The sequence below is a fragment of the Oncorhynchus kisutch genome, unplaced genomic scaffold (genome assembly GCF_002021735.2).
Source record: "Oncorhynchus kisutch isolate 150728-3 unplaced genomic scaffold, Okis_V2 scaffold3444, whole genome shotgun sequence".
Classification (NCBI taxonomy): Eukaryota; Metazoa; Chordata; class Actinopteri; order Salmoniformes; family Salmonidae; genus Oncorhynchus; species Oncorhynchus kisutch.
In genome coordinates this window covers 335,134-363,069 of record NW_022265389.1, presented here as the reverse complement: position 1 = coordinate 363,069, position 27,936 = coordinate 335,134, and the positions used below count along the sequence as shown (strand labels likewise).

The window sequence follows — 27,936 nt, the reverse complement described above, 5'->3', positions numbered from 1 at the left end:
TTCCCTTAAAGCCCCGATGCAGTCTTTTTAATTGTATTTTTAATACCATCACTGTGTGTGTTTATTTCATGAAAATAACTCAAAATATATTTTTTATCATTTATTTCCCTGAGCTACCTTTTGCCATTGAAATGCTCAGTCCGATCGTGTGGGCGTGTCGATACACATTTTTAAATGTTTACAATACACGGCCCTGATTGGCGGATAGGATGGTCTAGACTCGAGCAGGGGTCTCCAACATCAGGAGCTACCAGTAGCTCACAGCCTACCTATGAGTAGCTAAATCAACACAACATTGACATTATCCCACCCCTGGTTAGCCACTATTGGCTTAAAAAGCCAAACCTAACACAATATCTGCCAATTAATTTCCAGCAATATTGCCCCTGTCTGTCGGTGTGGTGCGCGCGTCTGTCTATCACTCCGTGTGTATCACGTTGATGTGATAACCATCTTGTTGGTTGACAGAAATACTTTTCCCCAAAAACACTCTCATATAAATGTTAACTGCAAAGTAGGCTTACCTGGCAGAAGTATTTAATGAGTAGATATAATTTGTATGTATAATTTGTTATTGGCTAACTTTGCCATAGAATGAGTAGCAGCAGTATAAACCCATCACCAGACCGGCTTGTTAGACCGCACATTCCTCACGCGCTACATATTAAAGGGACAGACGCCCAATTAAAGAGGAATTACACAAAAACCCCAGACAATGGTCTTCTGATGTGATGTCATCATTAACATGGACTCAGAACATCTATTGGAGTTGTTTATTAACCCGTATTTTACCAGGCATGTTGTCAGAAAACATATTGCACTACTTTCTGTTGTACACTAAGGACCGTGGGAAGAGTTGACATCATAGTACACTACTTTCTGTTGTACACTAAGGACCCTGGGAAGAGTTGACATCATAGTACACTACTTTCTGTTGTACACTAAGGACTAGGGGAAGAGTTGCAGGGGAGAGGAGAAGAAGAGAAGGATGTACCTATTTGAAAGTTTGAAAAAAATGAGTAGCTTGTGACATGTGTTTTTTTTAAAAGTAGCTCTCATGCTAGAAAAGGTTGGAGAACCCTGCTGTAGAGCCTACCCCGTTAACCCCTTCAAATAGAACTGCTCATTGGTCAGAATAATCTAATCGTATTGTGATGTCATGCTGTGGCCAAAAACTCCATCCCACCTGAACAGGCGTTTTCTTTGAAAAAAAAGAAGCTCTTATACTAAAAGGACATTATCATCATTTTCACAATTTGAGAGTGTTATTTCGACCTGAAAGTGCTGAAATAACATGAATGAACCTGTAAAATCACTGCACTGCCCCTTTAACTCATTTGAAAGGAGACGACTGGTATAAGAAATATGATGGAAATTCCCACGAGCCCATCCCTGCACCAATACAATGCTTTTAGATTTGTGGGAAGTAGTAAACGAACGCACACATCAGTAGAAAGTAGACTCGCCTCCAGACTTTCTAAGTTCGTTTTTTTTTTAAACGTCAAGCAACAAGACTATGGAGGACCAAATGTATTGTACACACAGCGGTAAGTCTCTTTGGATAACAGAGTCGGCTATATGGTATACATCATTAGGTCTATTATACAATGGAGGAGCATAAGGCTGGAGAGCTGAGGGATGGATGGATGGAGTCAGTACTGCTGTTCAGGTGGTCTGCCTGGGGATTTCAGCTCTTCAGAGACATCAAACACACACACAGACTGACCCAGCCCTCTGCCTTTAACTAAAATGACTGCTGTAAAATCCCCCCCCATTAAAAGGCCTCAGAGGCTACATCCCAAAATGGCACCCTATTCCCTACATAGTGCACTACATTAGACCACATTAGACCAGAGCCCTATGGCACCCTATTCCCTACACATAGTGCAGTACTTTAGAGCAAAGTCCTATGGGTCCTGGTCAAAAGAGTACACTAAACAGGGATTAGGGTGCTATTTGGGACACACAAGGAGCACCAGGCCTGGCATCAAACAGCTCTCTTGATGAAATCCTAAAACCATCAACGACCCCAGCAGCTATGACCAGATGATATGGGTCGGTCCCCATAATACCCATAACAAATCAAATGTTAGTATACAGATGATCAACGACCCCAGCAGCTACGAGCAGATGAGATGGGTCGGTACCCATAATACCCATAACAAATCAAATGTTAGTATACAGATGATATAACATACACATACCGTGAGACATTACAATTTAATAAACCTTGGCGAATGACTAATCTGGCACGTTCAACTCTTACAATCAAATCAAATGATATTTGTCACATGCGCCCGAATACAACAGGTGTAGTAAACCTTACAGGGAAATGCTGAATACAACAGGTGTAGTAGACCTTACAGTGAAATGCTGAATACAACAGGTGTAGTAGACCTTACAGTGAAATGCTGAATACAACAGGTGTAGTAGACCTTACAGTGAAATGCTGAATACCACAGGTGTAGGTAGACCTTACAGTGAAATGCTGAATACAACAGGTGTAGGTAGACCTTACAGTGAAATGCTGAATACCACAGGTGTAGGTAGACCTTACAGTGAAATGCTGAATACCACAGGTGTAGTAGACCTTACAGGGAAATGCTGAATACAACAGGAGTAGTAGACCTTACAGGGAAATGCTGAATACAACAGGTGTAGTAGACCTTACAGGGAAATGCTGAATACAACAGATGTAGTAGACCTTACAGGGAAATGCTGAATACAACAGATGTAGTAGACCTTACAGGGAAATGCTGAATACAACAGGTGTAGTAGACCTTACAGTGAAATGCTGAATACAACAGGTGTAGTAGACCTTACAGTGAAATGCTGAATACAACAGGTGTAGGTAGACCTTACAGTGAAATGCTGAATACAACAGGTGTAGTAGACCTTACAGGGAAATGCTGAATAAAACAGGTGTAGTAGACCTTACAGGGAAATGCTGAATACAACAGATGTAGTAGACCTTACAGTGAAATGCTGAATACAACAGGTGTAGTAGACCTTACAGGGAAATGCTGAATACAACAGATGTAGTAGACCTTACAGGGAAATGCTGAATACAACAGATGTAGTAGACCTTACAGTGTAATGCTGAATACAACAGGTGTAGTAGACCTTACAGGGAAATGCTGAATACAACAGATGTAGTAGACCTTACATTTAAATGCTGACTGACAAGCCCTTAACCAACAATGCAGTTTTTCAAAAAAATACCTAACAAAAATAAGAATAAGAAATAAAAGTCACAAATCAATATTTGGGTCAATAAAGTCCACCAACTAACTTTTAGAAACCTGTAACAGTACAGGCCGGTAGCCGAGTATTAAAGGAAAACAGGAGCAGAGATAGCAGAGATTCATACAGTATGTGTAACCATGGCAGAGTATGTCATTGATCTCCATATCATTTAGTCCCAGGCTGTGTTCCACTGTGTCTGATTTATGCAGCGTTACAACGAACAGATGATCATTTATGAGTGGGAGGTCGTAGCAAGAGTTTGGCACGGTCAAGTGGGTATTTGTTAATGATTAACTAAAGATAATATAAACATTTCTGATGAATTAGAAAGGATTGAAACTGAGTCTTTCTTCATCAGAAATGTTTATATTATCTTTAGTTAATCATTAACAAATACCCACTTGACCGCGCCAAACTCTTGCTACGGTCTCCCACTCATAAATGATCATCTGTTAGTTGTAACGCTGCATAAATCAGAGACAGTGGAACACAGCCTGGGACTAAATGTATACAGTGCCTTGCGAAAGTATTCGGCCCCCTTGAACTTTGCGACCTTTTGCCACATTTCAGGCTTCAAACATAAAGATATAAAACTGTATTTTTTTGTGAAGAATCAACAACAAGTGGGACACAATCATGAAGTGGAACGACATTTATTGGATATTTCAAACTTTTTTAACAAATCAAAAACGGAAAAATTGGGCGTGCAAAATTATTCAGGCCCCTTAAGTTAATACTTTGTAGCGCCACCTTTTGCTGCGATTACAGCTGTAAGTCGCTTGGGGTATGTCTCTATCAGTTTTGCACATCGAGAGACTGAAATTTTTTCCCATTCCTCCTTGCAAAACAGCTCGAGCTCAGTGAGGTTGGATGGAGAGCATTTGTGAACAGCAGTTTTCAGTTCTTTCCATAGATTCTCGATTGGATTCAGGTCTGGACTTTGACTTGGCCATTCTAACACCTGGATATGTTTATTTTTGAACCATTCCATTGTAGATTTTGCTTTATGTTTTGGATCATTGTCTTGTTGGAAGACAAATCTCCGTCCCAGTCTCAGGTCTTTTGCAGACTCCATCAGGTTCTTCCAGAATGGTCCTGTATTTGGCTCCATCCATCTTCCCATCAATTTTAACCATCTTCCCTGTCCCTGCTGAAGAAAAGCAGGCCCAAACCATGATGCTGCCACCACCATGTTTGACAGTGGGGATGGTGTGTTCAGGGTGATGAGCTGTGTTGCTTTTACGCCAAACATAACGTTTTGCATTGTTGCCAAAAAGTTCAATTTTGGTTTAATCTGACCAGAGCACCTTCTTCCACATGTTTGGTGTGTCTCCCAGGTGGCTTGTGGCAAACTTTAAACGACACTTTTTATGGATATCTTTAAGAAATGGCTTTGTTCTTGCCACTCTTCCATAAAGGCCAGATTTGTGCAATATACGACTGATTGTTGTCCTATGGACAGAGTCTCCTACCTCAGCTGTAGATCTCTGCAGTTCATCCAGAGTGATCATGGGCCTCTTGGCTGCATCTCTGATCAGTCTTCTCCTTGTATGAGCTGAAAGTTTAGAAGGACGGCCAGGTCTTGGTAGATTTGCAGTGGTCTGATACTCCTTCCATTTCAATATTATCGCTTGCACAGTGCTCCTTGTGATGTTCAAAGCTTGGGAAATCTTTTTGTATCCAAATCCGGCTTTAAACTTCTTCACAACAGTATCTCGGACCTGCCTGGTGTGTTCCTTGTTCTTCATGATGCTCTCTGCGCTTTTAACGGACCTCTGAGACTATCACAGTGCAGGTGCATTTATACGGAGACTTGATTACACACAGGTGGATTGTATTTATCATCATTAGCCATTTAGGTCAACATTGGATCATTCAGAGATCCTCACTGAACTTCTGGAGAGAGTTTGCTGCACTGAAAGTAAAGGGGCTGAATAATTTTGCACGCCCAATTTTTCCGTTTTTGATATGTTACAAAAGTTTGAAATATCCAATAAATGTCGTTCCACTTCATGATTGTGTCCCACTTGTTGTTGATTCTTCACAAAAAATACAGTTTTATATCTTTATGTTTGAAGCCTGAAATGTGGCAAAAGGTCGCAAAGTTCAAGGGGGCCGAATACTTTCGCAAGGCACTGTATATGTATATATTCTGTTTGTTTTTAAGGATTCTTTCAATGGACATTTCCACCAACTCCCGAGTCATTTTGGAGGATGTTTACACATACCACCTAACTCACCTGAGAACCAGGGTGAATCCCGAAACGGAAACGTGTTCCTGTAGTCATTTAGATGGCATCAGTCATGCTGTTTCCACAGTACGTGACAACAACATAAAGAGTAGAGAAAGGGATAGAGACACTGTCTCTCAGTGATTCCATGTTAGTAGAGTAGAGAAAAGGATAGAGACACTGTCTCTCAGTGTAGTAGAGAAAAGGATAGAGACACTGTCTCTCAGTGTAGTAGAGAAAAGGATAGAGACACTGTCTCTCAGTGATTCCATGTTATTAGAGTAGAGAAAAGGATAGACACTGTCTCTCAGTGTAGTAGAGAAAAGGATAGAGACACTGTCTCTCAGTGTAGTAGAGAAAAGGATAGAGACACTGTCTCTCAGTGTTTCAATGTTATTAGAGTAGAGAAAAGGATAGAGACACTGTCTCTCAGTGTAGTATAGAAAAGGATAGAGACACTGTCTCTCAGTGTAGTAGAGAAAATGATAGAGACACTGTCTCTCAGTGTTTCAATGTTATTACAGTAGAGAAAAGGATAGAGACACTGTCTCTCAGTGTAGTAGAGAAAAGGATAGAGACACTGTCTCTCAGTGTTTCAATGTTATTAGAGTATAGAAAAGGATAGAGACACTGTCTCTCAGTGTAGTAGAGAAAATGATAGAGACACTGTCTCTCAGTGTTTCAATGTTATTAGAGTAGAGAAAGGGATAGAGACACTGTCTCTCAGTGTTTCAATGTTATTAGAGTATAGAAAAGGATAGAGACACTGTCTCTCAGTGTAGTAGAGAAAAGGATAGAGACACTGTCTCTCAGTGTTTCAATGTTATTAGAGTAGAGAAAAGGATAGAGACACTGTCTCTCAGTGTAGTAGAGAAAAGGATAGAGACACTGTCTCTCAGTGTTTCAATGTTATTAGAGTATAGAAAAGGATAGAGACACTGTCTCTCAGTGTAGTAGAGAAAATGATAGAGACACTGTCTCTCAGTGTTTCAATGTTATTAGAGTAGAGAAAGGGATAGAGACACTGTCTCTCAGTGTTTCAATGTTATTAGAGTATAGAAAAGGATAGAGACACTGTCTCTCAGTGTAGTAGAGAAAAGGATAGAGACACTGTCTCTCAGTGTTTCAATGTTATTAGAGTAGAGAAAAGGATAGAGACACTGTCTCTCAGTGTTTCAATGTTATTAGAGTAGAGAAAGGGATAGAGACACTGTCTCTCAGTGTTTCCATGTTATTAGAGTATAGAAAAGGATAGAGACACTGTCTCTCAGTGTAGTAGAGAAAAGGATAGAGACACTGTCTCTCAGTGTTTCCATGTTAGTAGAGTAGACCGGTAGGATAGAAACACTGTCTCTCAGTGTTTCCATGCTATTAGAGTAGACCGGTAGGACAGAAACACTACTGACGGCATCACTACTACTGTTGATGTAAAAGAGGAAGTTACTGTAGTCGCTGTCAAGAAGCTTCCCTTCAGGATGATGTGTTCCTTTCTAAATAAACGTTAGGCGTGTGTGTGGGTGTGGATGTGTGTGTGTGTGTGTGTGTGTGTGGGTGTGTGGGTGTGGGTGTGTGTGTGGGTGTGTGGGTGTGTGGGTGTGGGTGTGTGGGTGTGTGGGTGTGGGTGTGGGTGTGGGTGTGGGTGTGGGTGTGTGGGTGTGGGTGTGTGGGTGTGGGTGTGTGTGTGTGTGTAAAGCCTCAGTATTTGACAACAAAAACAAATATTTGTGTTTATTCTGCAGGGCGTTATAGGGTGACCTTTTGACACATTTCTCTCTGTTTTCTCTGTCACCTCGTGAACGGCTCATTTTGGGGAAGTTGTCTGTAACAGACGCCACCGAGTGCAGACACCACCGAGTGCAGACACCACCGAGGGCAGAGCATAAAGATAAAGAGTTAAAAGATAACAAGCCACATGTAGAACAATCCACATAGAAGAATAGCTCCCTGGCTCTGCTTTCACATTAATATCACCTGTATTCATTTACACAGAAGGCAAGTGTAGCCTATCATATCAGACTGTGTATCTGTGTTTCAATCATTTAACACACACACACACACACACACACACACACACACACACACACACACACACACACACACACACACACACACACACACACGACAAGAGTTCAATGAAAATAGAATAGGTTTATTTTCATACAAGTTCTCTACTGGTTTTTAATCTGATACAGATCTCAACATGGACATATGCAAACCCCTTTATGAGGCCCAGATAGGAAGGACATCATGCAAAACACATCAAAGGAAACAACTGTGCCAAAACAGAGAGGTGAGAACTACACTACCACCAGTGTAATATCCTATAGCATTACTATGGCACATCATCGCCTGACTACTAACACACCGTTGGCCCAGAAGCACTTTTAGGACAAATTCTCACAGCTGTCACTCACTATCTATGGAATCTTGATTCACTTCACATTGGTCCGACAGGAAATAAAAACATAACCTACATCTCTACTCCATTAGCCTAGTGGGACGGCAGGTAACCTAGTGGTTAGTGTGGAGGGATGGCAGGTAACCTAGCGGTTAGTGTGTAGGGGCAGGCAGGTAACCTAGTGGTTAGAGTGTAGGGGCAGGCAGGTAGCCTAGTGGTTAGAGTGTAGGGACGGCAGGGAACCTAGTGGTTAGAGTGTAGGGGCGGCAGGTAGCCTAGTGGTTAGAGTGGAGGGACGGCAGGGAACCTAGTGGTTAGAGTGGAGGGACGGCAGGTAACCTAGCGGTTAGTGTGTAGGGGCAGGCAGGGAACCTAGTGGTTAGAGTGTAGGGGCGGCAGGTAGCCTAGTGGTTAGAGTGGAGGGATGGCAGGGAACCTAGTGGTTAGAGTGGAGGGACGGCAGGTAGCCTAGTGGTTAGAGTGGAGGGACGGCAGGTAGCCTAGTGGTTAGAGTGTAGGGGCGGCAGGTAACCTAGTGGTTAGAGTGTAGGGGCGGCAGGTAACCTAGTGGTTAGTGTGTAGGGGCAGGCAGGTAACCTAGTGGTTAGAGTGTAGGAACGGCAGGTAGCCTAGTGATTAGAGTGTAGGGACAGGCAGGTAGCCTAGTGGTTAGAATGTAGGGACGGCAGGTAGCCTAGTGGTTAGAGTGTAGGGACGGCAGGTAGCCCAGTGGTTAGAGTGGAGGGACGGCAGGTAGCCTAGTGGTTAGAGTGGAGGGGCGGCAGGTAGCCTAGTGGTTAGAGCGTTGGGCCAGGAACCGAAAGGTTGCAATATTGAATCCCCGAGCTGAGAAGGTAAAAGTCGTTCTGCCCCCAAAAACAAGGCAGTTTACTCACAGTTCCTAGGCCGTCATTGAAAATAAGAATTTGTTCTTAACTGACTTGCCTAGTTTAAAAAAAAAATGTAAATACAAAATTGACTTATTGTCACGTTTCATGCACAAGTCAAAATAAATACTGATGCGGTTCATGGTTCCTTTTTAGGATTAGTTTAGGAAAATTACACATGGTATGTGTAGGGGTGGGAACCATCTCTAACCAACAAGTTATGCAAATTCAGCCTGAAACAAATTGAGTCATGACGGAGAGAGTTGAAAATACAATACACACCTATGTCAGGAGAGTCATGTGGTCGAGAAATATAGCAGCATGCTGGTGTTTAGGCTCTATGAAGCCGGTACTATTTATAATAGTCATTGACGCATAAACATTATCGACTTAGTTTACATTAAAATACAAAATATGAAATTATGTCAAAGAAATTTGTTCAAAACGTTTCGTCCATACAACGAGGTTTCAAAACAATCACAGTTTCTACTAATATTAGTCTCCCCTTCACCAAAGACCAAGAGCTACAATTTCTATAATCAAAGATGATTTAAACACAGAATAGACTACCTACCTGTGCTGCGTTTTGATGAAGGCGCGCATCGCATCGAATATAACCGGGATGTATCGTTCATCTGCACACTGTTCTAATCTCACAATTCACTCGTTGGAATAATCTATTCAATCGTTAGAATAAACCCCTTCGTCAAAACATAGTCCAGGGAGAGTATCAACAACGTGAAGGTAAAATACTCACCACGTGTAATTTCATTGCTGGCTGTGGTCGCATAACGTTAGCGCTCATCTCCGTCTCCTCTGTAGTAGAAATCCGTTAGGACGAGACGAGGTTGTTTCCATTCTTATACTTAGGAAGAGTGCCCACCCACTTTGGTGGCATTACGACTAGCGGGCTTCTTCGCTTTGCCTTCTTACAGGGTTTCTCCTTCAAATAAATGCATACTTGCTATGATTGCGTCATCACTTACGTAGCCTATAGAGGCAGTTTTTTTTACTCCACCTATGGTTTAGCACTGGAAATAAAATGAATATTTACAATTTGATGTATAATGCCGTTAACTCATATGAACAATAGCCTTTTTAAAGTTATTTTAAAAATAGTTATTCAAATAATGAAATGAACAAAGGAGGGCATTGATCATTCTTGCCTAATGCCTATACTGCCGAATGTTTAGGTTGTTATTGTCTCCTTCCTGGATGGGGAAGACGAGGTATTGGTCCAGAGAGAGGTTGGGTGAGGATGTATTGGTTCAGAGAGAGGTTGGGTGATGAGGTATTGGTCCAGAGAGAGGTTGGGTGATGAGTTATTGGTCCAGAGAGAGGTTGGGTGACCAGGTATTGGTCCAGAGAGAGGTTGGGTGACCAGGTATTGGTCCAGAGAGAGGTTGGGTGACCAGGTATTGGTTCAGAGAGAGGTTGGGTGACTTGTGTCGAGCACATTTTGTGAAGACAACAACCTCACAGAAGATGAACCATATCCATCAAACCTACCATATTTCCTGGTTTATTACAGACAGAACTGTCATATACCTTACAGGGAGTGCCTTCAGAACGTCTTCATACCCCTTTACTTGTTCCACATTTTGTTCTGTTACAGCCTGAATTCAAAATGGATTTATGTATAATAATATCTCATATTGACAAAGTGAAAAGATGGGGTTTTAGATTCAAACGTTTGGGGTCACTTAGAAATGTCATTATTTTTAAAAGATAAGCACATTTTTTTGTCCATTAAAATAACATTGAATTGATCAGAAATACAGTGTAGACATTGTTAATGTTATAAATGACTTTTGTAGCTGGAAACAGCTGATTTGAATGCACCTGATTTTTTCTTTGTAACGGCTGATTTGAATGGGCCTCTGTGCATAGGCATACAGAGACCCATTATCAGCAACCATCACTCCTGTGTTCCAATGGCCCGTTGTGTCAGCTAGTCCAACTTTATCATTTTAAAAGGCTAATTGATCATTAGAAAACCCATTTGCGATTATGTTAGCACAGCTGAAAACTGTTGTTTGTGATTTAAGAAGCAATAAAACTGACCTTCTTTAGACTAATTGAGTATCTGGAGCATCAGCATTTGTGGGTTCGATAACAGGCTCAAAATGGCCAGAAACAAATACCTTTCTGCTGAAACTCATCAGTCTATTCTTGTTCTGAGAAATGAAGGCTATTCCATGCGAGAAATTGCCAAGAAACTGAAGATCTCATACAACGCTGTGTGCTACTCCCGTCACAGAACAGCGCAAATTGGCTTTAACCAGAATATAAAGAGGGGTGGGAGGCCCCGGTGCACAACTGAGCAAGAGGACAAGTACATTAGATTGTCTAGTTTGAGAAACAGACGCCTCACAAGTCCTCAATTGGCAGCTTCATTAAATAGTACCCACAAAACACCAGTCTCAACGTCAACAGCGAAGAGGCGACTCCGGGATGCTGGCCTTCTAGGCAGAGTTGCAAAGAAAAAGCCATATCACAGACTGGCCAATAAAAATAAAAGATTAAGATGGGCAAAAGAACACAGACACTGGACTGAGGAACTCTGCCTAGAAGGCGGAGTCGCCTCTTCACTGTTGACTTTGAGACTGGTGTTTTGTGGGTACTATTTAATGAAGCTGCCAGTCTCCCAGTGTCTATTGGAAAGCAGACTGAATCAGGTTTTCCTCTAAGATGTTGCCTGTCCTCAGCTCTAGTCCGTTTCTTTTTATCATAAAAAACTTCCTAGTTCCTCCCGGGTGGCGCCGTGTTTAAGGGCGCTGTACTGCAGCGCCAGCTGCACCACCAGAGACTCTGGGTTCGCGTCCAGGCTCTGTCGTAACCGGCCGTGACCGGGAGGTCCGTGGGGCGACGCACAATTGGCCTACCGTCGTCCGGGTTAGGGAGGTTTCAGCCGGTAGGGAAATCCTTGTCTCATCGCGCATCAGCGACTCCTGTGGCGGGCCGGGCGCAGTGCGCGCTAACCAAGATAGCCAGGTGCACGGTGTTTCCTCCGACCCATTGGTGCGGCTGGCTTCCGGGTTGGATGCGCGCTGTGTTAAGAAGCAGTGCAGCTTGGTTGGGTTGTGTATCGGAGGACGCATGACTTTCAACCTTCGTCTCTCCCGAGCCCGTATGGGAGTTGTAGCGATGAGACAAGATAGTAGCTACTAAACAATTGGATACCATGAAATTGGGGAGAAAAATGGGTAAAATTTAAAAATAAAAACTCCCTAGTCATTGCCTATGACAAGCATACCCATAACATGATCCAGCCACCACCATGCTTGAAAATATGAAGAGTTGTATTGGATTTGCCCCAAACATAATGATTTGTATTCAGGACATACATACAGTATATTTCTTTGCCACATTTTTAGCAGTTTTCCTTTAGTGCCTTACTGCAAACAGGATGCATGTTTTAGAATATTTTTTATTCTGTACAGACTTCCTTCTTTTCACTCTGTCATGTAGGTTAGTATTGTGGAGTAACGACAATGTTGTTGATCCATCCTCAGTTTTCCCCTATCACAGCCATTAAACTCTGTAACTGTTTTAAAGTGACCATTGGCCTCATGGTGAAATCCCTGAGCGGTTTCCTTCCTCTCCGGCAACTGAGTTAGACAGGACATCTGTATCTTTGTAGTGACTGGGTGTATTTGATACACCATCCAAAGTGTAATTAATAACTTCACCATGGTCAAAGGGATATTCAATGTCTGTTTTTTTACCCATCTACCAATAGGTGCCCTTCTTTGCGAGGCACCGAAAAACCTCCCTGGTCTTTGTGGTTGAATCTATTTTTAAATTCACTGCTCGATTGAAGGACCTTACAGATAATTGTATGCGTGGTGTCCAGAGATGAGGTAGTCATTCAAAAATCATGTTAAAACACTATTATTGCACACAGAGTCAGTCCATGCAACTTATTATGTGACTTGTTAAGCACATTTTTACTCATTTTTTTAGGCTTGCCATAACAAAGGAGTTAAATACGTATTGATTCAAGACATTTCAGCTTTTAATTTATTTATTATAAAAATGTAAAAAAGTATAAAAACATGATTTCACTTTGACATTATGGTGTATGGTGTGTTGGTCAGTAAAACAACATCTCACTTTAATACATTTTAAATTCAGGCTGTAACACAACAAAATATGTAACAAGTCAAGGGGTGTGAGTCCTTTAAGGTACTGTACTGTTTGTCTGGATTTTTTAATAAAATTCAAATTAATTATGGCTAAACCTCCTCTCACCCTAGAATTATTGACTATGCAAATACTATGTACAGGTATTAGGAAAAGTAGGACTGGGATTTATGAGGTGGGATTTATGATGTATAAAGTATAGTTGTCAATGTGGTTGTTTATTATTCATTGCAGTCCTGAGTGTCCACTTCCGCCTAAAGATATTAACATATCCCTACAGATATTAACATATTCCTACAGATATTAACATATTCCTAAAGATATTAACATATTCCTACAGATATTAACATATTCCTACAGATATTAACATATTCCTACAGATATTAACATATTCCTACAGATATTAACATATTCCTACAGATATTAACATATCCCCACAGATATTAACATATTCCTACAGATATTAACATATTCCTAAAGATATTAACATATTGTCACGTTCTGACCTTAGTTCTTTTGTCATGTCTTTGTTTTAGTATGGTCAGGGCGTGAGTTGGGTGGGTTGTCTATGTTAGTTTTTCTATGAGTTGGTATTTTCTGTGTTTGGCCTGGTATGGTTCTCAATCAGAGGCAGCTGTCAATCATTGTCCCTGATTGAGAACCATATTTAGGGAGCCTGTTTTCTATTGTGTTTGGTGGGTGATTATTTTCTGTTTTCTGTTGTGTGTCTGCACCAGCCAGAACTGTTTCCTGTTGTGTGTCTGCACCAGCCAGAACTGTTTTCAGTCGTTCTCTTTGTTGTTTTTGTTATTTCCGTGTTCATTTAATAAATATGGACATATACCACGCTGCATCTTGGTCCTCACCTACTTCCACCAACATCGGTTGTTACACATATAAGATATTAACATATTCCTACAGATATTAACATATTCCTAAAGATATTAACATATTCCTACATATATTAACATATTCCTACAGATATTGACATATTCCTACAGCTATTAACATATTCCTACAGATATTAACATATTCCTACAGATATTAACATATTCCTACAGATATTAACATATCCCTACAGATATTAACATATTCCTACAGATATTAACATATTCCTAAAGATATTAACATATTCCTGCACCCCAATAGTTCCTCCCTATTTCCAAACTACACCTTTATCTGATTGACATTGAGTGTGCTGTGGAGTCCAAATATTTATTGACCTACTCTTATAACTCAACCAATTTAGTTATTTTTTTAACTAGGCAAGTCAGTTAAGAACAAAAGTTTATTTACCATGACGGCCTACCAGGGAACAGTGGGTTAACTGTCTTGTTCAGGGACAGAACGACATATTTTTACTTTGTCAGCTTGGGGATTTGATCCAGCAACCTTTCGGTTACAAGGACCCCAGGACCAGCAGAAGCCAAATAACCCCATACCATCACAGATCCACCACTATATTTTACAGGTATGACCTTAACAAGGACCCCAGGGCCAGTGGAAGCTAAATAGCCCCATAACATCACAGATTCACCACCATATTTTACAGGTATGTTGTTATTTTCTCCTTATGAATCTTTCTTTAGACAAAGGTTCCAACAAATGTAAACGCCTGGAGTTTGATAAACGGCACTGGCTCTTGGATTGGAACCTTTGTTCAAATGACATGAAAATTGAATTCTGAAAATGGCGCAGGCGAAGGATATCAAAGATCTGGAAAGATGCTGAATGGAGGAATGATCCCTCCCAATGTATTCTCCAATCTCATCACACATTTTAGTAAAGGTTGTGTTATCTTGGCAAGGTGAGGAAATGAAAGGTATTAAAAACAGGACTTATTTTACTAAAAAAAATCTCTTTCTCTTTACAGTTGTATTATTATAAAATAATGTAACTTTACCACATTAGTGGAGCATACAATATAGCTTGGTACTATTTATTTGATTTATTACTATTTTCTTTTAGTTATTATTGCCAATCTGTATCAAGGGTGTCATTAAATATGGACTGTATATGGCTCCAGGGGCGCTGTGTGTGTGTGTGTGTTGTGAGATCAGCACAGAAGACAACTGCCAGTCTCTCCAGAGCTGCACTAAGTTCTATTCTAAAGTTCTATTCTAAAAGTTCTATTCTAAAGTTCTATTCTAAAAGTTCTATTCTAAAGTTCTATTCTAAAGTTCTATTCTAAAGTTCTATTCTAAAGTTCTATTCTAAAAGTTCTATTCTAAAGTTCTATTCTAAAAGTTCTATTCTAAAGTTTTATTCTAAAAGTTTCTATTCTAAAAGTTCTATTCTAAAAGTTCTATTCTAAAAGTTCTATTCTAAAGTTCTATTCTAAAAGTTCTATTCTAAAAGTTCTATTCTAAAGTTCTATTCTAAAGTTCTATTCTAAAAGTTATATTCTAAAAGTTCTATTCTAAAAGTTCTATTCTAAAGTTCTATTCTAAAAGTTCTATTCTAAAAGTTCTATTCTAAAGTTCTATTCTAAAGTTCTATTCTAAAGTTCTATTCTAAAAGTTATATTCTAAAGTTCTATTCTAAAAGTTCTATTCTAAAAGTTCTATTCTAAAGTTATATTCTAAAGTTATATTCTAAAAGTTCTATTCTAAAGTTCTATTCTAAAACAGGGATTAGCAGACGATCGTGACTCACCCACTGGGTGACGTACCAGACAGATGACGTAGAAAACCTAGAACAATACGTACCAGACCTACAGTCTACGTAGTTAGACACGAGCCTCATCCTCATAGGCAGGAGGGAAACCTCGGCTGTGAAGTCACAACACCACAACGACAACACAACGATAGCTGGAGACATCCTACACACGACAGTCACACCACAACCCAGCGTAACGGTAGCTGGACATCCTAGACACACACGGCATCAGTGACGCGTGGACGAGGCGTGGACGCCTGGTCAGCTGTCCTGCGGTGAGGTCTCTCTCCTGACACCAACGGACTCACAAAGGAGACGTGGTGAGAGGAGGTAAACCATCTCTACTACACAGCTTAGCCCTGTCCCTCTGACCAAGTCAAAACCCTTACCCACACACCAATTACATATCACAATGCTGCACCCTTTGGTGGCTAGCCTAGCAGTACTGTTTTCACAGACTAGACTGCTGGCTTTGGCCCATAAATAACGTGCCAAATGGCACCATATTCCCTATATAGTGCACTACATTTCACCAGGTTCCATAGGACTCTTGTCAAAAGTAGTGCACTATAGAGGGAATAGGATGCCATTTGGGACACATCCCAACAACTACTATTGTGATTTATCTTTACTACTTTTGGAAGCGGTCGATGGCAGACCTTTAAATCTGAGATTTTAGTCATGTTTGCTGTAATTTACAACTTGTCTTATATGCTAAATGTCCACATCAAATGCGTTGGTTGGTTAAATCTTTGTTTAGATTCTGCAGCGACGCAGCGATCTCTGATTTAAATACAAAACAAGCAGAAAGATTAAAAGATTATGCTTCTTGCATAATGTAGCATAGAGGGTTAAGAGGCCAAATGGAACCCTCTTCCCTGTTTAGTGCACTATTTTTGACCAAGGCCAATAGGGCTCCGGTCAAATGTAGTGCACTATATAGGGAATGGGGTGCCATTTGGGGGACACGACAAGGAATCTCATGCCATCTCATTTGCATCCTCTGCAGTCTGATATGAGAGGTTTCACTCTTTTCCCTTTGTTTAGCCATTCGTTCCCATGTGTTCCTGTCAGCCTGCAAAGCTAACCAAACACAATTCATTTCCATAACAGATCTCACAAATGAATGGAAAAAGGGAACCTTAACTGATAGCTGGCCTCTAGCCCTGAACAACAGTCTGTTATGAGAGAGAGAGCCTGGTACAACCTGGACAAAAGTCTGTTATGAGAGAGAGAGAGAGAGAGAGAGAGAGAGAGAGAGAGAGAGAGCCTGGTACAATCTGAACACTATAAGCAGCATACCTCACTGAGCAGTACAATACGTATTAAATCAAACTCGAAAACACTGGATAAATATAATTTATCCCACAATCTAATAAAATACAAATACACAAATATCAAACAGCTTACACTACCTTCAACGATCATAATGACATATTACACACAGATCATAATGACATATTACACACAGATCATAATGACATATTACACACAGATCATAATGACATATTACACTCAGATCATAATGACATATTACACACAGATCATAATGACATATTACACACAGATCATAATGACATATTACACACAGATCATAATGACATATTACACACAGATCATAATGACATATTACACACAGATCATAATGACACATTACACACAGATCATAATGACATATTACACACAGATCATAATGACATATTACACACAGATCATAATGACATATTACACACAGATCATAATGACACATTACACACAGATCATAATGACATATTACACACAGATCATAATGACATATTACACACAGATCATAATGACATATTACACACAGATCATAATGACATATTACACACAGATCATAATGACATATTACACACAGATCATAATGACATATTACACACAGATCATAATGACATATTACACACAGATCATAATGACACATTACACACAGATCATAATGACATATTACACACAGATCATAATGACATATTACACACAGATCATAATGACATATTACACACAGATCATAATGTCATATTGCACACAGATCATAATGACATATTACACACAGATCATAATGACACATTACACACAGATCATAATGACATATTACACACAGATCATAATGACATATTACACACAGATCATAATGACATATTACACACAGATCATAATGACATATTACACACAGATCATAATGACATATTACACACAGATCATAATGACATATTACACACAGATCATAATGACATATTACACACAGATCACAATGACACATTACACACAGATCATAATGACATATTACACACAGATCATAATGACATATTACACACAGATCATAATGACATATTACACACAGATCATAATGACATATTACACACAGATCATAATGACATATTACACACAGATCATAATGACATATTACACACAGATCACAATGACACATTACACACAGATCATAATGACATATTACACACAGATCATAATGACATATTACACACAGATCATAATGACATATTACACACAGATCATAATGACATATTACACACAGATCATAATGACATATTACACACAGATCATAATGACATATTACACACAGATCATAATGACATATTACACACAGATCATAATGACACATTACACACAGATCATAATGACATATTTCACACAGATCATAATGACATATTACACACAGATCATAATGACATATTACACACAGATCATAATGACATATTACACACAGATCATAATGACATATTACACACAGATCATAATGACATATTACACACAGATCATAATGACATATTACACACAGATCATAATGACATATTACACACAGATCATAATGACATATTACACACAGATCATAATGACATATTACACACAGATCATAATGACATATTACACACAGATCATAATGACATATTACACACAGATCATAATGACATATTACACACAGATCATAATGACATATTGCACACAGATCATAATGACACATTACACACAGATCATAATGACATATTTCACACAGATCATAATGACATATTACACACAGATCATAATGACATATTACACACAGATCATAATGACATATTACACACAGATCATAATGTCATATTACACACAGATCATAATGACATATTACACACAGATCATAATGACATATTACACACAGATCATAATGACATATTACACACAGATCATAATGACACATTACACACAGATCATAATGACATATTACACACAGATCATAATTACATATTACACACAGATCATAATTACATATTACACACAGATCATAATGACATATTACACACAGATCATAATGACATATTACACACAGATCATAATGACATATTACACACAGATCATAATGACATATTACACACAGATCATAATGACATATTACACACAGATCATAATGACATATTACACACAGATCATAATGACACATTACACACAGATCATAATGACATATTACCCACAGATCATAATGACATATTACACACAGATCATAATGACATATTACACACAGATCATAATGACACATTACACACAGATCATAATGACATATTACACACAGATCATAATGACATATTACACACAGATCATAATGACATATTACACACAGATCATAATGACATATTACACACAGATCATAATGACATATCACACACAGATCATAATGACATATCACACACAGATCATAATGACATATTACACACAGATCATAATGCCATATTACACACAGATCATAATGACATATTACACACAGATCATAATGACATATTACACACAGATCATAATGACAAATTACACACAGATCATAATGACACATTACACACAGATCATAATGACATATTTCACACAGATCATAATGACATATTACACACAGATCATAATGACATATTACACACAGATCATAATGACATATTACACACAGATCATAATGACATATTACACACAGATCATAATGACATATTACACACAGATCATAATGACATATTACACACAGATCATAATGACATATTACACACAGATCATAATGACATATTACACACAGATCATAATGACATATTACACACAGATCATAATGACACATTACACACAGATCATAATGACATATTACACACAGATCATAATGACATATTACACACAGATCATAATGACATATTACACACAGATCATAATGACATATTACACACAGATCATAATGACATATTACACACAGATCATAATGACATATTACACACAGATCATAATGTCATATTACACACAGATCATAATGACATATTACACACAGATCATAATGACATATTACACACAGATCATAATGACATATTACACACAGATCATAATGACATATTACACACAGATCCTAATGACATATTACACACAGGTCATAATGTCATATGTCATTAGGATCATAATGACATATTACACACAGATCATAATGACATATTACACACAGATCATAATGTCATATTACACACAGATCATAATGACATATTACACACAGATCATAATGACATATTACACACAGATCATAATGACACATTACACACAGATCATAATGACATATTACACACAGATCATAATGACATATTACACACAGATCATAATGACATATTACACACAGATCATAATGACACATTACACACAGATCATAATGACATATTACACACAGATCATAATGACATATTACACACAGATCATAATGACATATTACACACAGATCATAATGACATATTACACACAGATCATAATGACATATTACACACAGATCATAATGACACATTACACACAGATCATAATGACATATTACACACAGATCATAATGACATATTACACACAGATCATAATGACATATTACACACAGATCATAATGACATATTACACACAGATCATAATGACACATTACACACAGATCATAATGACATATTACACACAGATCATAATGACATATTACACACAGATCATAATGACACATAGAGTCTGACAGTCATGTGCCAGTCTCTCTGGCCAGTCAGTTGCATGCGTGGCAGACTCAGGCGGGGATGATAGACCAGGCCCAAGGTTACAGTAGGTTTGCTGGAGGACTGGAGGTATTACCAACCAAACAGACCAGACCTCGGGCCGGCTGGACACACAGCGTAGAGGATCCATGTGAGCTCTGTGACCTTCTCGGGTTCTCCATCGCCGGAGCCTTGCGGTCTTCCTCAGAGTTCTCATTCCGCCATGTTTTTCATCTCTCAGTTTCCATGCCTCTCCAACATAAATCAACTGGACAATACTTTATGTCTGCATCCCAAATGGCACCCTATTCCCTATATAGTCCCCTACTTTTGTTCATGAGCCCTGGTCAAAACTAGTGTACTATATAGGGAATAGGGTGCAATTTGGGACCTCCCCTATTTGTGCTTGACGCAACTTTTACATTTAACTAAGCAAGTCAGTGTAATGGATTTCTTCATCTGAAGGAGAGGCGGACCAAAGCGCAGCGTGGTGGTTATTCATATTCTTTAATTTATAAAGAAACTACACATGAGATAACTAACAAAAACAACAAATGTGAGAAAACCTAAAACAGTCCCATCTGGTGCAAACACAAAGACAGGAACAATCACCCACAAACACACAGTGACACCCAGGCTACCTAAGTATGATTCTCAATCAGAGACAACTAATGACACCTGCCTCTGATTGAGAACCATACTAGGCCGAAACATAGAAAACCCCAAATCATAGAAAATCAAACATAGACTGCCCACCCAACTCACGCCCTGACCATACTAACTAAATACAGAACACAGGAAATAAAGGTCAGAACGTGACAGTCAGTTAAGAACAAATTCTTATTTACAATGACGGCCTAACCCGGACGACGCTGGGCCAATTGTGCGCCACCCTTTGGGACTCCCAATCACAGCCGGATGTGATACAGCCTGGATACGAACCAGGGACTGTAGTTATGCCTCTAGCACTGAGATGCTGTGTCTTAGACCTCTTCGCCACTCGGGAGCGTAACGTCACAAAGGCAATTGAAATGAGGGACGAATATGGGACATGTCTTCTGACGAGGCTTCCAGACGTCAACCTGCTGTGGAGTCTGTGTCAGTGAAAGCAGGGAGTCACATGACATCTTGGGAAGCAGGGAGTCACATGACATCTTGGGAAGCAGGGAGTCACATGACATCTTGGGAAGCAGGGAGTCACATGACATCTTGGGAAGCAGGGAGTCACATGACATCTTGGGAAGCAGGGAGTCACATGACATCTTGGGAAGCAGGGTGTCACATGACATCTTGGGAAGCAGGGAGTCACGTGACATCTTGGGAAGCAGGGAGTCACGTGACATCTTGGGAAGCAGGGAGTCACATGACATCTTGGGAAGCAGGGAGTCACATGACATCTTGGGAAGCAGGGAGTCACATGACATCTTGGGAAGCAGGGAGTCACATGACATCTTGGGAAGCAGGGAGTCACATGACATCTTGGGAAGCAGGGTGTCACATGACATCTTGGGAAGCAGGGAGTCACGTGACATCTTGGGAAGCAGGGAGTCACATGACATCTTGGGAAGCAGGGAGTCACATGACATCTTGGGAAGCAGGGAGTCACATGACATCTTGGGAAGCAGGGTGTCACATGACATCTTGGGAAGCAGGGAGTCACGTGACATCTTGGGAAGCAGGGAGTCACATGACATCTTGGGAAGCAGGGAGTCACATGACATCTTGGGAAGCAGGGAGTCACATGACATCTTGGGAAGCAGGGAGTCACATGACATCTTGGGAAGAGAATAACATTGGAACTCCATCCGACAAGTTAAACTGCAGCTGATGTGGTGGTTGACTTTTCTCCTGCTGTGGTGTTGTGTTTTAAATAACTGAGGAGAAACCGTAGACTAATTGAGGAGGAATGGAAGTGTCTGTTTATGTGCTGTTGGGTTGTTTTTGTTCAAAATGTTTTTGTTTTGGTTGTCAATGACTTTGTCAATGATTACATTTCAAATGGGATAAAATGTTTGGGAATGAGTTGAAATGTGATTTATAAGCGTGATTAATACCCAAACGTCTGGCCCAAGAGGGTTAATGAGGTAACCAGATCACGCCCAGGTGGAACCAGGCTAGGCGAGGTCAGGAGGTCATAGTTATCCGTCAGCCAATGGAACAACCTGGAGATTCCCAGACATAACTATACTTTCCTTTATTAACTCTCTAAACACGAAATGCTTTCAATTCTTTATTATGTCCTCCATCCATATCAATACCAGCTAACACCCTGCTATGTCCTCCAGCCATATCAATACCAGCTAACACCCTGCTATGTCCTCCAGCCATATCAATACCAGCTAACACCCTGCTATGTCCTCCATCCATATCAATACCAGCTAACACCCTGCTATGTCCTCCAGCCATATCAATACCAGCTAACACCCTGCTATGTCCTCCAGCCATATCAATACCAGCTAACACCCTGCTATGTCCTCCATCCATATCAATACCAGCTAACACCCTGCTATGTCCTCCATCCATATCAATACCAGCTAACACCCTGCTATGTCCTCCATCCATATCAATACCAGCTAACACCCTGCTATGTCCTCCAGCCATATCAATACCAGCTAACACCCTGCTATGTCCTCCATCCATATCAATACCAGCTAACACCCTGCTATGTCCTCCAGCCATATCACCTGCTATGTTCTCCATCCATATCAATACCAGCTAACACCCTGCTATGTCCTCCATCCATATCACCTTCTATGTCCTCCAGCCATATCAATACCAGCTAACACCCTGCTATGTCCTCCAGCCATATCAATACCAGCTAACACCCTGCTCTGTCCCCCAGCCATATCACCTGCTATGTCCTCCAGCCATATCAATACCAGCTAACATCCTGCTCTGTCCTCCAGCCATATCACCTGCTATGTCCTCCATCCATATCAATACCAGCTAACACCCTGCTATGTCCTCCATCCATATCAATACCAGCTAACACCCTGCTATGTCCTCCATCCATATCAATACCAGCTAACACCCTGCTATGTCCTCCAGCCATATCAAAACCAGCTAACACCCTGCTATGTTCTCCATCCATATCAATACCAGCTAACACCCTGCTATGTTCTCCATCCATATCAATACCAGCTAACACCCTGCTATGTTCTCCATCCATATCAATACCAGCTAACACCCTGCTATGTTCTCCATCCATATCAATACCAGCTAACACCCTGCTATGTTCTCCATCCATATCAATACCAGCTAACACCCTGCTATGTCCTCCAGCCATATCAATACCAGCTAACACCCTGCTATGTCCTCCAGCCATATCACCTGCTAACACCCTGCTATGTCCTCCATCCATATCAATACCAGCTAACACCCTGCTATGTTCTCCATCCATATCAATACCAGCTAACACCCTGCTATGTCCTCCAGCCATATCAATACCAGCTAACACCCTGCTATGTCCTCCAGCCATATCACCTGCTAACACCCTGCTATGTCCTCCATCCATATCAATACCAGCTAACACCCTGCTATGTTCTCCAGCCATATCAATACCAGCTAACACCCTGCTATGTCCTCCATCCATATCAATACCAGCTAACACCCTGCTATGTCCTCCAGCCATATCAATACCAGCTAACACCCTGCTATGTCCTCCATCCATATCAATACCAGCTAACACCCTGCTATGTCCTCCATCCATATCAATACCAGCTAACACCCTGCTATGTCCTCCATCCATATCAATACCAGCTAACACCCTGCTATGTCCTCCATCCATATCAATACCAGCTAACACCCTGCTATGTCCTCCATCCATATCAATACCAGCTAACACCCTGCTATGTCCTCCATCCATATCAATACCAGCTAACACCCTGCTATGTCCTCCAGCCATATCAATACCAGCTAACACCCTGCTATGTCCTCCATCCATATCAATACCAGCTAACACCCTGCTATGTCCTCCATCCATATCAATACCAGCTAACACCCTGCTATGTCCTCCATCCATATCAATACCAGCTAACACCCTGCTATGTCCTCCAGCCATATCAATACCAGCTAACACCCTGCTATGTCCTCCATCCATATCAATACCAGCTAACACCCTGCTATGTCCTCCAGCCATATCACCTGCTATGTCCTCCAGCCATATCACCTTCTATGTCCTCCAGCCATATCACCTTCTATGTCCTCCAGCCATATCACCTTCTATGTCCTCCAGCCATATCAATACCAGCTAACACCCTGCTCTGTCCTCCAGCCATATCACCTGCTATGTCCTCCAGCCATATCAATACCAGCTAACACCCTGCTCTGTCCTCCAGCCATATCACCTGCTATGTCCTCCAGCCATATCAATACCAGCTAACACCCTGCTCTGTCCTCCAGCCATATCAATAGCAGCTAACACCCTGCTATGTCCTCCAGCCATATCAATACCAGCTAACACCCTGCTCTGTCCCCCAGCCATATCACCTGCTATGTCCTCCAGCCATATCAATACCAGCTAACATCCTGCTCTGTCCTCCAGCCATATCACCTGCTATGTCCTCCAGCCATATCAATACCAGCTAACACCCTGCTATGTTCTCCAGCCATATCAATACCAGCTAACACCCAGCTATGTCCTCCAGCCATATCAATAGCAGCTAACACCCTGCTATGTCCTCCAGCCATATCAATACCAGCTAACACCCTGCTCTGTCCTCCAGCCATATCAAAACCAGCTAACACCCTGCTATGTCCTCCAGCCATAGCAATACCAGCTAACACCCTGCTATGTCCTCCATCCATATCAATACCAGCTAACACCCTGCTATGTTCTCCATCCATATCAATACCAGCTAACACCCTGCTATGTCCTCCAGCCATATCAATACCAGCTAACACCCTGCTCTGTCCTCCAGCCATATCACCTGCTATGTCCTCCAGCCATATCAATACCAGCTAACACCCTGCTATGTCCTCCAGCCATATCAATACCAGCTAACACCCTGCTCTGTCCTCCAGCCATATCATTACCAGCTAACACCCTGCTCTGTCCTCCATCCATATCAATACCAGCTAACACCCTGCTATGTTCTCCATCCATATCAATAGCAGCTAACACCCTGCTATGTCCTCCAGCCATATCAATAGCAGCTAACACCCTGCTCTGTCTTCCAGCCATATCAATACCAGCTAACACCCTGCTATGTCCTCCAGCCATATCAATACCAGCTAACACCCTGCTCTGTCCTCCATCCATATCAATACCAGCTAACACCCTGCAATGTCCTCCAGCCATATCAATAGCAGGTAACACCCTGCTATGTCCTCCAGCCATATCAATACCAGCTAACACCCTGCTATGTCCTCCAGCCATAGCAATACCAGCTAACACCCTGCTCTGTCCTCCAGCCATATCACCTGCTATGTCCTCCAGCCATATCAATACCAGCTAACACCCTGCTATGTTCTCCATCCATATCACCTGCTATGTCCTCCAGCCATATCAATACCAGCTAACACCCTGCTATGTTCTCCAGCCATATCAATACCAGCTAACACCCTGCTATGTCCTCCATCCATATCAATACCAGCTAACACCCTGCTATGTCCTCCAGCCATATCAATACCAGCTAACACCCTGCTATGTCCTCCATCCATATCAATACCAGCTAACACCCTGCTATGTCCTCCAGCCATATCAATACCAGCTAACACCCTGCTATGTCCTCCAGCCATATCAAAACCAGCTAACACCCTGCTATGTCCTCCAGCCATATCAATACCAGCTAACACCCTGCTATGTTCTCCATCCATATCAATACCAGCTAACACCCTGCTATGTCCTCCAGCCATATCAATAGCAGCTAACACCCTGCTCTGTCTTCCAGCCATATCAATACCAGCTAACACCCTGCTATGTCCTCCATCCATATCAATACCAGCTAACACCCTGCTATGTTCTCCATCCATATCAATACCAGCTAACACCCTGCTATGTTCTCCATCCATATCAATACCAGCTAACACCCTGCTATGTTCTCCATCCATATCAATACCAGCTAACACCCTGCTATGTCCTCCAGCCATATCAATACCAGCTAACACCCTGCTATGTCCTCCAGCCATAGCAATACCAACTAACACCCTGCTCTGTCCTCCAGCCATATCACCTTCTATGTCCTCCAGCCATATCAATACCAGCTAACACCCTGCTCTGTCCTCCAGCCATATCACCTGCTATGTCCTCCAGCCATATCAATACCAGCTAACACCCTGCTCTGTCCTCCAGCCATATCACCTGCTATGTCCTCCAGCCATATCAAAACCAGCTAACACCCTGCTATGTCCTCCAGCCATATCAATAGCAGCTAACACCCTGCTATGTCCTCCAGCCATATCAATACCAGCTAACACCCTGCTCTGTCCCCCAGCCATATCACCTGCTATGTCCTCCAGCCATATCAATACCAGCTAACACCCTGCTATGTCCTCCAGCCATATCAATACCAGCTAACACCCTGCTATGTCCTCCAGCCATATCAATACCAGCTAACACCCTGCTCTGTCCTCCAGCCATATCACCTGCTATGTCCTCCAGCCATATCAATACCAGCTAACACCCTGCTATGTCCTCCAGCCATATCAATACCAGCTAACACCCTGCTCTGTCCTCCAGCCATATCAAAACCAGCTAACACCCTGCTATGTCCTCCATCCATATCAATACCAGCTAACACCCTGCTATGTCCTCCATCCATATCAATACCAGCTAACACCCTGCTATGTCCTCCATCCATATCAATACCAGCTAACACCCTGCTATGTCCTCCATCCATATCAATACCAGCTAACACCCTGCTATGTCCTCCAGCCATATCAATACCAGCTAACACCCTGCTATGTCCTCCATCCATATCAATACCAGCTAACACCCTGCTATGTCCTCCAGCCATATCACCTGCTATGTCCTCCAGCCATATCAATACCAGCTAACACCCTGCTATGTCCTCCAGCCATATCAACACCAGCTAACACCCTGCTATGTCCTCCAGCCATATCAACACCAGCTAACACCCTGCTATGTCCTCCAGCCATATCAAAACCAGCTAACACCCTGCTATGTCCTCCAGCCATATCACCTGCTATGTCCTCCATCCATATCAATACCAGCTAACACCCTGCTATGTCCTCCATCCATATCAATACCAGCTAACACCCTGCTATGTCCTCCATCCATATCAATACCAGCTAACACCCTGCTATGTCCTCCATCCATATCAATACCAGCTAACACCCTGCTATGTCCTCCAGCCATATCAATACCAGCTAACACCCTGCTATGTTCTCCATCC

The 27,936-nt window shown here is 41.2% G+C and overlaps 1 protein-coding gene across 1 annotated transcript in view; it reads right to left on the bottom strand.

Moving 5' to 3' along the window:
• LOC109885033 (tumor necrosis factor receptor superfamily member 11B) overlaps positions 1-9,761 on the bottom strand; it is a 29,021-nt gene extending 19,260 nt beyond the window's left edge. Inside the window, exon 1 of the mRNA XM_031820517.1 lies at positions 9,520-9,761. Within this exon, the coding sequence (XP_031676377.1) occupies positions 9,520-9,567 (48 nt within the window). The 5' untranslated portion in view covers positions 9,568-9,761. The remainder of the gene's footprint in view (positions 1-9,519) is intronic.
• Between the last annotated feature and the right edge of the window lie 18,175 nt (positions 9,762-27,936).